At 45.0% G+C, this 12,571-nt stretch overlaps 1 protein-coding gene across 1 annotated transcript in view; it reads left to right on the top strand.

The window, feature by feature from the left end:
* Positions 1–3,361: 3,361 nt before the first annotated feature.
* Positions 3,362–12,571, top strand: part of PPL (periplakin) — a 37,018-nt gene continuing 27,808 nt past the window's right edge. The window contains exon 1 of the mRNA XM_075284574.1: positions 3,362–3,560. Within this exon, the coding sequence (XP_075140675.1) occupies positions 3,496–3,560 (65 nt within the window). The 5' untranslated portion in view covers positions 3,362–3,495. The remainder of the gene's footprint in view (positions 3,561–12,571) is intronic.

Raw genomic sequence — 12,571 nt, forward strand, 5'->3', positions numbered from 1 at the left:
TCCGGGGCCACACCCTCTAAGACAACACAGAATCCTACAACCGAAAAGAATGCAGATCGGCCACTTGGCTCCACGTCTTCCTGCCGTCATACCTGTTACTTCAAGATGCAGAGACTCTCAGCCGAGCTCGGCAATGACTGTGACATATCTGACTGTCCATGGGCTTGGCTTGTACTTGAAGGGGTTGTGCGGGATCAGAAAAACATGGCTGATTTCTTTCAAAAACAGTGCCACCTATGCCCACAGGTTGTGTCTGGTATTGCAAAAGATCCATTGGGCGTCACAAGTTGGCAGGCCCGTAGCCAAAGTCTTCAGAGTTTGCGCTGTATTATCAAGTAGTCCCAGGCCACCATTTTTTTGTAGTCCTAATGCATGTTATATAAAAAAGGAACTCTGTAGGGGACGGCGCTTCAGAATCTGCCGAAAATCGGAATGGTAATAAAATGGCGTAAACCCAATGGACACCTGGAAAGCCCCATTAAAGTCTATATTTATAGTTATAACGGAGGGGCTCTCTGCCATTCGGGACTCCAAAAAGGGGTGTATCAAAAAGGGTCATGACAATAGGGGGTGGACTCACCGAATGTGCCGTTATCCCAGGTCTTCTATGCTAAATGTTGACAAGCATGCATGTCGCCCCATCTCTCCCTCTTCTTGGTGACTACACAGGGCTTGTTTGTAGTCTGTTACAATGGCGACACACCATCCTGCATAGGAACTGTGTACACAAAGCAATAACAGAGTGTAAATTAAGACTACTTGCAAATTGACCTCAGCTTTTAGATGCACTGGAGAATTTAATGAAAGGTTGCAAAAGTCTCAAATAGCCTTTCAGTAATCTCCCAGCCATGTCTTCTATCCTCGTGTCACACACGGCCATTTAGGCAAATACTATGTAAAACCTGTGGAGGAAGTGATGGCTTAGTAACCGGCAGGTGGCCATGATAACCAATTTAATTTAAAGGGGTAGTCAGTCATTTATCCAACGCCCTTGGGAAGCAGATGATAAGTCATGATGAGTGACATCGCACCAAGGGAAGACCTCTAATTGGATTTCACATGGTGCTGCATAGATATCCCAAAAATGAAAGGTCTACTCTTGGGATATGATATGGTGACTATCATAAGTGTATGTCAGTCTTCACTGTACTTCTGGAATTGAATTCATGCATTAGGTTCCAATAAGGAGTCAAAACTGAGGCTTAATTACAGCTATATACAATGATAATTATCTCTTCTGAATTCTTCCCTGTTTGTCAGTATGCACTGCAGTTCTGGAATTGTACTCATGAACCAGGAAGCCCAGGATGAAGTGAGCCATGGTAAATAATGGGGGCATTCGGAGAATGTTTCAGAGTTTTCTGAAGTTTCAGCAAGTTTCTTATTGACTAGGTTGCATAATAGTACAATACCAGGAGGCTTGTCTTTGGCACGGGCCTTAGCGCCTCTGTCAGCGAGGGGTGGGGGTGTCAGGAGTGACATTAACGCGTTCCCATCCAGTGACTCACCCGGGCACAGACCTACCTGAGAAACTGAAAAATATTGTTGACTGTGAGAGAAGAATGTGAATTATTTTGTATCAGGATGGACCAGGGACGGGACCTCAGAGCAGAACTCTCCAGCATTAACCCCTCCACCACCACTCCCTAATCCAAGACCTGAAGACGATTACCCCCTCATACAATGGCATTCCTGTTTCTGGGAAAGCTGAGTGGTACAAAAATGTCATTTTGGCTTCCATCCAACTCTACCAAAGCCCTCAAAGTCATTTTCCATCTCTTGTATTCATTGCTCAGAACTCTAGGAAAGCTGGATGACAACTGCACTGTAATGTCATTTTGTGGGGTACATGCACATCCATAGCGCTGAATCAGGTGGGCATGCCCAATGCACAGTGGGTGTATGAAGCACTATATGATACTAATCTATAGGCGCTATATGGCTGAAATGTGTTGTCATGGTATGGGGGCATTATGAAGCACTATATGGCAGTATTATGTAGGAATTGTAGGAGATTCTACAGCACTATTAGGTAGGCTCTACCTGGCACTATGATGTAGGTACCACTTAATATGTTGGGGTCACAGACATGGCTATAGAGGTTGCAGATGTAGTCATCATTACCGGACCCTGGAGCCTCAGAGGACCCAATGTCCTCTCTACAATATGATTTATATAAAATAATCCTTAGGCTCTATATAAAGTAGCACTATATGGCACTATTATGTAGGTACTATATGGTAGTGGTATGTTGGGACTGTACATTAGCATAATATAGGCACTAGGGATTCTATGTTGGTATTATGTAGGCACTATATGGCACTAATATGTAGGTACTATATGGTAGTGGTATGTTGGGACTGTACATTAGCATAATATAAGCACTATTTGGCACTATTATGTAGGGATTCTATAGCACTAATATGTAGGTACAATATGACAGCAATATGATGAGATTCTATGTTGGTATTATGTAGGCACTATATGGCACTAATATGTGGGTGCTTTGTGGTGACATTATGAAGCACTATGTTGCATTATTACATAGAGATTATATGGCACTATTATGTGCGTGTTATATGGTGGCATTATAAAGCACTATGTGGCACTATTACTATATCACTCCCAGTAATTCAGTAATCCCAATTTCTGGATGAGGAAGCTGACTATATATAGTATAGTGTGATGTAATATGACAACGTGACTCCTGCTATCCATACATTCTGTGCTAAGTACTGGATATAATGTTCTATCCCTCCCATATAGCTCCTGCAGTGTGTACAGTGCTGTATGAGTCAGATGTAAGCGGTGCAGTTTGGGTTGTCAGATGTGGCCCCTCCTGCCTCTCTGGTATGCACCCCTCCCTCCCTCCTTCCCTCCCTCCTCCTGCCTGGAGCTGTCACTTTAAGCCACTCCTATCCATACACTATAAACAGAACACATGGGATTAACCCCTCTCATGCCAGCGGCAATAAATATCTGCAGATGTTCGGTGTTATAGTACCCAGTGCAATGGTTTGTAGCTTGTGCCTTTTCCAGCTGTTGTAATGCTACAAGTGCTAGAATGCCCTGATGGTCTGCAGGTGCAGGACATAATGGGAGTTGTAGTTTCACAACATCTGCAGAGATACAGCTTTTCTATTGGCCGCACTCCCATCAGTCATACATGTAGTATACTATATCCTAGGGGTTATGGGAGTGCAGGGGTTAAGCCTGGCCAGGGCTGCAGAGGACACTGCATGCTGCTGACAGTCACTGTATGGGAGGTGGAGTGTACACTACAGTCAGCTCCACCTGCCAGGTAATAACAACCTGCCCCCTCCTACCTGTAGAGCAGGATCCCCAGCTCTTCACTGACTCCCTGCAACTCCCCAGCCAGGAGCCAACACCTCGCAGAAGACTCTGTCCAAAGGGACTTCACTCGGGGGTCCCCAGTTTGCAGCATCGCCCCGAAACCCAGGAGCAGCCACCGGTCAACCTGAGGAGCAAGGAAACATGAACTCCTTGTTCAAGAAAAAAAACACTGCGAAGTACAGCCCCAACTCCGTGCAGCCCAAAGTGTGAGTAACCTCTGCCTGCCCCCTATAGAGAGAGGATCCACTCACCTGTATACACGGACTCATATAGATTGGATCCACTCACCTGTATACACTGTCTCCTACAGCTAGGATCCACCTTTATATGCTGTCCCATTCAGAGAGGATACGCTTACCTGTATGGTGTCACCTATAGAGCGGACCCACCTATCTGTATACACTGTCCCATATAGAGAGGATCCACGGCACTGTACACAGTGCTATATAGGGCGGTTTGATTCACCTCTACATACTGTCCTTTACATAAAGAATCCACCTACCTGTGTACATTGTCCTATATAGAGAGGATCCACTCACCTGTACAGTGACATTTATAGAGAGCATCCACTCGCTTGTATACTGACACCTATAGAAAGGATACACTCACCTATACACTGTCAACAATAGAGAGGTTCCACTCACCTGTACACTGTCACCTATATATAAGAGCCAGTCACCAATACCCTGACACCTATATAGAGGATCCACTCACCAGCACACTGTCACCTATAGACTCTATCCATTCTATCCCTTATGAATAATAGAGTGTACATGTCATTTATACATTATGCATAGAGGTTCCACGCTGTATATAATGGCCCAGATTTACTATTGTGGTTCTGACTTAACACTGGAGTAAATGTGACACATCTTGTGGTTCATCTAGTTTAAGCTAGAATTCGACTTGCTAGGCATGTGTATGTGGACTCTCAAAGAAAAGAGGTGTAAATGTGCCACGATGCACCAAAAATGTGCCAAAATTGTGTTGTTAAAAATCTAGCTCAACATCAGCAACAAAAAGATTGTATACACGTAGACTAGATAGCGTAGAGATACATCAAATTTATCATCCAGCATCAGTCACTGTGACAAATCTGGTGTAGTATCAGACTGAATGTCTACAATATACTGTCTATTAGTAAATCTGGGGCACCGTCATAAATCTGGTGTAGTATCAGATTGTCTCCCTACGTTTATACTTTCTAACTATTAGTAAATCTGGGCCCCCATCCTGGATACTAGAGGTTTACTACTGTGTACAATGGGGGGAGTACGTGAAGACTTCTGATTCTTACTCCAGCCTTCATTGATCTCCCAAAAGGCCTCTTAGTAGTTCTTACACATGTAGCTGTATCTGATGGTAAATCTGATATAATGGACGCCAGTTTTCTCATGTGAGATATAGTAAAACTGGTTGACTGGAGCGCCCCCACCTACATTCTCGCAAATGCTCCACCCATTATCTAAAAACTAAAAAGTGGCGAACAGGCGCAGGGGCTGAGATACTCCACAGTGTGCCAAAAATGTGCTAAGTTGAGGCTTTAGCACTGGTTATACTGGGCTCTATCTAGAACTGGTATTACTGGGGTCTAGTACTGGTTATCCTGAACTCTTGTGCTGTTATACTGGGCTCTAGCGCTGGCTGGGTTCTAGCATTGGTTATACTGGGCTCTAGTGCTGGCTGGGTTCTAGCATTGGTTATACTGGGCTCTAGTGCTGGCTGGGTTCTAGCATTGGTTATACTGGGCTCTAGTGCTGGCTGGGTTCTAGCATTGGTTATACTGGGCTGTAGTGCTGGCTGGGTTCTAGCATTGGTTATACTGGGCTGTAGTGCTGGCTGGGTTCTAGCATTGGTTATACTGGGCTGTAGTGCTGGCTGGGTTCTAGCACTGGTTATACTGGGCTCTAGCGCTGGTTATACTGGGCTCTAGTGCTGGCTGGGTTCTAGCACTGGTTATACTGGGCTCTAAGCACTGGTTATACTGGGCTCTAGTGCTGGCTGGGTTCTAGCACTGGTTATACTGGGCTCTAGTGCTGGCTGGGTTCTAGCACTGGTTATACTGGGCTCTAAGCACTGGTTATACTGGGCTCTAGTGCTGGCTGGGTTCTAGCACTGGTTATACTGGGCTCTAGCGCTGGTTATACTGGGCTCTAGTGCTGGCTGGGTTCTAGCACTGGTTATACTGGGCTCTAAGCACTGGTTATACTGGGCTCTAGTGCTGGCTGGGTTCTAGCACTGGTTATACTGGGCTCTAGCGCTGGCTGGGCCCTAGTGCTGGTTATGGTGGAGTCTAGTGCTGGTTATACTGGGCCCACTGGTTTTTGGACATAGACCCCCATGATTATATCCTTGATACTGTGGAGACGACCTTTGTAGGCCCTGTAATGGTGACGGCAGTATTCACCCAGCTTTCCCAGTAACAGGCCCCATCAGCACAGTAATGGATGCCTGCTGTCAGTTCTCAGCTGCTGTGGGACAGTCATCTTTGATGTTAGGAAACAGGTTTGTCCTTCATTGTTCTTTCTGGGTGACACTATGTGGATTGATCTTAATGAGTGTCAGCTCCGGAGGGCAGAGGACAATTATACAGCAGCCACAGCATGGCCGGTATGGTCAGTGGGTCCACCATGGTTCTATAGTGGTTATAATGACCCCTGAGAGTCCTCCCATAGTTCTGCCTGTCATGCCTCATAATAATGAAGAAGCAATCGGGACAATACTGGCCCTCATGGCCTAGACAGGATGGCTGGTAGGGGCCATATAACAATGACCCTGGCAATGACGCCCAGATTGTCATCTCGGTGATTCTGGTGCCTGGTAAGTGGGTGTGGAGCGGACGACATCCATCACTGTGCACCAGGCCTGACAGGTTGTGTAACTGAGGTGTGGGTGAGGATGACTGTGTCACATTCAATGGTTTCCATCCTGTAAAACTACAACCTGACTCAGTGGACAAGATTTCTGGAGATGGAGAGGTCTGGCCTTGTTGCCCATTGCAACAGAGTTGTGCTGTGAGGGTTTGCTATGGGCAACAAGGCCGGACTTTCCTGTCAGATAGTTTTAGTAAATTGGGCCCAACAGATCCCACATAGAGATGAGCGAACACTAGTCGAAACAGCCATTCCGAATAGCACGCTCCCATAGAAATGAATGGAAGACTTTGCCGGCGGCCGGTCGCTTAACCCCCCGCGTGCCAGCTACGTCCATTCATTTCTATGGGAGTGTGCTATTCGGAATGGCTGTTCCGACTAGTGTTCGCTCATCTCTAATTTCCCACACCGCGCCCATAGACTGGGTTATGGACACTAGTCCAAGGCTATGGGGGGCTCGGGGTTTGGTCACCCGAATCAATGAGCCCAATTCTATATGTTTGATCTCCTCTGTGATCATTGCATGTATTTCACTTTTCAGACATGCTGGGAGTTGTAGTCTTCCATGACGTGTTGGGAAACTACAACTCCCAGCATGCCTTGCCAACGTTTAACTTTTCAGGCCTGCTGGGAGTTGTAGTTTCTTGACCTGTGACTCACTAGTCAGGTCTGCTGGGAGTTGTAGTGCTATAGGTTGCAGGCGCTGGACCATTTTGCCAGTGCTTTGGGTTTTAATGACACCTGTTGTGCCGAGGACACATCCCTGCTGTCAGAAGCCGCCCGGTGGTAGTAGTAGTCTCACCTAGGCTGTGACAGTGACTGGTCTGATGGGTGTGATCCGTGTGAATGATGAGAGTATAAAGGGGACACCACCCCGACTGTGTATGAGGATTAACCTGGGGGGAGGAGGGGGCTGAGAATGTGACTCCAGGGAGGTGACATATAGAATTAGACACTGTCATTGTATGGCGGTAATGAGAGATGACTCGAGTCACCGGCCTCAAGGATTTCCACCCAGAAACCAGCGAATATCTCCATAGACTGCAACTGTGTCAAACATTTACTGTTCAGGAACGTGGGAAAGCTGTGTAAAAACTCTTAATATGAGGGCCATATTGTCAGACAAGAGTGGAACCACCAATACAGCCACATATGCAGCAATACAAACCCAGGGATGTATCCTTGTGTAACCAGGAATCTGGAAAAGCTGGGTCTGCGGTTGCTGTAATGGCAGCCATATTGGTTGTCACTTCATCCAATCTTCGTTTCAAAGATCATTAATTTTTTTTTATGCTCATTGCTTTCTGGCCGTTTCTAAGATCTCTGCTTGCTTTAGACTAAGGCTATGTGATGCCTTTAGCCGCGACTCCGTTCACGTGACAAAGGATCGCCGTGTCGCCCTGGACTCCTGCGCCAATGTAAGTGAATGGAGTTGTAGTACAACCCTGAAGGTGGTGCCACTGTGACTTCTAGTCGCCATAACATTGAGCACTGCCGGGTGATTTGTGACTAGAAGTCACAGTTGCAGCACCCTCGGGGGCACAATGCAGCTTCATTCGCTGGAGACAACTGTAACAAACCCTCAGCTATGAGAAGTATTGGGTGTGGACAGCTTTTCAGCTTTTGGATGGAAACAAGAATCTGTCCCATTCACTGACAGCATGCAGAGATCCTGAAAATGCTGAGGAACTGGAACATAAATGTCTCGTACAGGACTTCAGGGTAACGCTGATGGCTGATTTATCGGTTACAGACATTCCTTCTGTAGGAGCAGCGTATACTTGTCTTCTACACTTGTCTTGTACACTTGTCTTATTCGCTCAGACTTTTAGTAGGTATTTCAAGAATGTGACCTTAGTAGGGGAAGGAACCTTTCATGGTCTCGTTTTTGACACACTACCCAGACTGGTTTTGGGCACATCCAGTCTGGATCCATTATTTAGGTATAGAGGTAGCAATTACCAGTCAGCCCCGCACGTGATGGACCATAGACCTCCAGCCAGACAAGTGCGACCATAGGTAGATGGAGATGACTGTCCATTGATCCTATGCCAGAATATGACACTCCACTCCTTGAACTACTTTGTCTCCAACAGGGTGCCAAATTGGTGCAAAATTAGCAGCAACATGCACCCCTCCATAACTGCTGCATCATGGAAGAGTCACGTCCATTTTGAGACTCCATCAACTTTGGCCAGTGTACTTTTGAGGTAAGCCACAGCCCAAATGGCTAGGCCTTCACCTAACCCTACGCTGGCCAAGCTGTCGGCTCAAGGCTCAATGTTTATTTGACTCTTACTCTTCCGCTATATGCATGTTGCATGTGCATGTGAGAGAAATAGACCACTACCAGATATCTTAAGAGGCCCCTTGTCTCCTCAAGAACAAAAGGATTAGGCATGCTGAAACCTTTCTTGATCCTGTTTCCGTCCCATTATGGGAGAGTCAGCACAACCCATACACATTAGATGGTCAATGGTCCAGCTGAAATCTGGCGGTTCGGCCGACACACTTGGAGACATAGGTAGACGCAAATTATGTCAAGATATAATATGGACATTGCTGCAACTTAGTGCTCGACTCTTGTAATCTCTTGGTCCTCTTGAAGGTGCTATTGTCTACCTTGTCTTCCATAGTTTTGCTGGAACATGCACCCTCTTCTTGATATCCCCCTTCTGTTCTTCAATGTCTCCCAACAAGTGAGAGTCGGGACAGCCCATAAAAATTAGATGGGCGATGGATCCCACTGAAGTTTGGGTATTCATCCTAGAGGTGTAATTGGAGCCACAATGCAAAATCTGTAATGGGGTCCCGACCTACTATATACCATTGAAAATATTGGTGTATATGTGTATATATATAATGCAGAAGAACATTTGGGGCCCCTCAGGGTCCAGGGCCCAGTAACGACTGTACCTCTGCACCCCCTATAGCTACATCTTCAGTTCATCCAACATTCATCTAATATGTATGGCCAGCTTTAGCCTGAAGCCTCCTCCACATCCATTAAGCCACTGCTGACGGTCGCCATTTTGATTGGGATTGGTTGTAGGGTTGCTTTAGCCCCATAACTCCTTTCTAGTAGCAGTGGGGTGAACAATGCCATATGAATCATTTCGACCAATCAATAATAGTAAGAAATCCTCTTTCATGAGCTCCTTGTAGTCTTCCAATACACACCGCCATCTTGGACATGATTCCAGGTACCAACTTGTCTCATAATATCATTGCAGGGAATATGACGGGGGGCTGTCTCTTTCAGAAGGTCCCTTTAAGAACCCCCGGGACTGTTACTTGACTTCTCATGAGTCCATGCACTGGCGTGTTACTGGCACCTGTCTTCTGGTGGCTCTTTTCCCAGTCGTGACGCCTCTTTTCACTGGATTAGAAAAAGGCTCCTTTGTTTGCAAACAATATAGGACGCCACACGTTCCTTATTATACCTGTGGCCGGATTAACTCGTGTTTAGTATACTCAACCTCCACTCACTGTGCCATTGATACAAAGAATAGGGTCAGTTTTATAGAAAATGAGTCCTCACGACCATAAAAATACTGCCATACAATACAATGCCACCATACAATACCAAATAATACAGTCAAAACAACATCTCCATATAATGACCATACAATATAGCTTAAATAATACTGCAATACAATGCCAAATAGTCCAAATAATACCACCATATAGTGGTAAATAATACAGTCCAAATAATACCGCCATATAGTGGTAAATAATACAGTCCAAATAATACCGCCATATAGTGGTAAATAATACAGTCCAAATAATACCACCATATAGTGGTAAATAATACTGCCATATAGTGGTAAATGATACAGTACAAAGAATATTGCCATATTGGAAATTTTATCATACTGTCCATATAAATACTTCCATATAGGGCTCACATAATACTGCCATATATTTCCAATTCATTGCTTGAGTGCCCACAGGAAACTGGGACCTTGGTCAATGGCCCTATTTGCTTCCCCTAAATCAGGAAACCATCAACACAAATAATGCCAATATATGCCAAAGCCTACACAGCACAGCCCCTCAAATGTCACCATACAATGCCCACACAATACAGCTCAAATAATGCCACCATACTTTGTCCAAATAATGCCTCCATATAGTGCTCATTTCTTACTTTAATATAATTTCAGTTCCATTTTTGGGCGCCTTCTAGGAAATGAGGCTGTGGGCTGGGAATGTTACTGTACCCAAAAATAACTGCAGTACCACCGGTGACCACTATATGTGCTCAAGCTACATAGGGATCTTCCATGGACAATACTCCGTAATTTGTACACTACGTTGGGCAGGAATCTTATATACTCATTCACCGTTTTGGCTAATGGAGGTCAATGGGAAAATACAGTGTTGGCCAAAAGTATTGGCACCCCTGCAATTCTGTCAGATAATACTCATTTTCTTCCAGATAATGATTGCAATCACAAATTCTTTGGTATTATTATCTTCATTTAATTAGTCTTCAATGGGAAAAAAAACCCCCAAAAAGAATTATCAAAAAGCCAAATTGGATATAATTCCACACCAAACATAAAAAAGGGGTGGAAAAAAGTATTGGCTCTGTTTGAAAAAAATCATGTGATGCGTCTCTAATTTGTGTAATTAACAGCACCTGTTACTTACCTGAGGCACCTAACAGGTGGTGGCAATAACTAAATCACACTTGCAGCCAGTTGAAATGGATTAAAGTTGACTCAACCTCTGTCCGGTGTCCTTGTGTGTACCACATTGAGCATGGAGAAAAGAAAGAAGACCAAAGAACTGTCTGAGGACTTGAGAAGCAAAATTGTGAGGAAGCATGAGCAATCTACAAGTCCATCTCCAAAGACCTGAATGTTCCTGTGTCTACCGTGCGCAGTGTCATCAAGAAGTTTAAAGCCCTGGCACTGTGGCTAACCTCCCTAGATGTGGACGCAAAAGAAAAATTGACGAGAGATTTCAACGCAAGATTGTGCAGATCAAGTTCAAGCTGCCCTGCAGTCCGAGGGTACAACAGTGTCAACCCGTACTATCCGTCAGCGTCTGAATGAAAAGGGACTGTATGGTAGGAGACCCAGGAAGACCCCACTTCTTACCCAGAGACATAAATAAGCCAGGCTGGAGTTTGCCAAAGAAGATTGGTCTAAAATTCCAGCAGAGCCTTGTAAGAAACTCATTGCTGGTTACCGGAAGCGGTTGTGCGCAGTTATTGTGTCTAAAGGTTGTGCTACCAAGTATTAGGCTGAGGGGGCCAATACTTCTGTCCGGCCCATTTTTGGAGTTTTGTGTAAAATGATCAATGTTTTGACTTTTTTTTTTCATTCTCTTTTGTGTTTTTTTCATTGCAAGGAAAATAAATGAAGATATTACCAAAGAGTTTGTGCTTGCAATCATTTTCTGGAAGACGAGTATTATCTGACAGAATTGCAGGGGGGCCAATACTTTTGGCCAACACTGTAATTGCTATAAACTGCATTAGTGTGCTGTAAAATGGAGCTGCTCCACCTCTTGATTTCCAGAAACCATCAGCAAGCAGCTTTTAATATTTATTATTATTTTCTTTGCATGTCTGATGCAAGTATTCATCGTTCATACATCATTGTTCATACACAAAATAAACCCATAATAAGATCCGTCAGCAGCAGCTCATCTGCTTGTTGATGGTTTCCTCTCATATTATCCTAAATTAGATTACTGAATCCTACAGCTATCGGTGAGGCGTCACTCCATTGTCTTCTGGGTGTACATTTAGTGTAATTCTTCAGGTATTTGTCTCTAAATTTAGCTCTTCCTGATGAAGACAATGAATCTCCTCTCGCTGCTTCTTGTGAGGTTGGACTGATAGAAGATTCCAGAGAATTTTTTTCAGGGTAGGGAGGAGTGTGATCTCCCAATCACTAATGTTATGTCAAATAAGAGAAGGGCGTGAGACTGACATAGCAGAGCCGAGGAGCCGAGCAGGTTCAACAAGAAGTTGGGGCAGGGGTGTGACACTGATACAGTTTCATTACAGTCGGAGTGAGATGTCAGTGATACAACGCAGAGTCAAATCTGTGACGGGCCTGACAACAAATACAGGGACTGGCAGTAGGGGGCGCAGACGTAGCAGTGTCTGAGAGGGGCCCTCTGTGCCATAAGGAATCAATAGTATTATGGCACATAGTAGCTGGGGGGCCCCTACAGATATTGCATAAGGGCCCAGGAGTGGATATTACATATTATGTGCCATCACTGACGAATGCTGGCACTGGGCCTAGGACCAGGAGCGTGAAGTGCCAACTGGCCCTCCAGAGTGCAAGACGACTGAACAACTTTCTCAGCCTGCCTTCTAC

Source organism: Leptodactylus fuscus, chromosome 8 (genome assembly GCF_031893055.1).
Source record: "Leptodactylus fuscus isolate aLepFus1 chromosome 8, aLepFus1.hap2, whole genome shotgun sequence".
NCBI lineage: Eukaryota > Metazoa > Chordata > Amphibia > Anura > Leptodactylidae > Leptodactylus > Leptodactylus fuscus.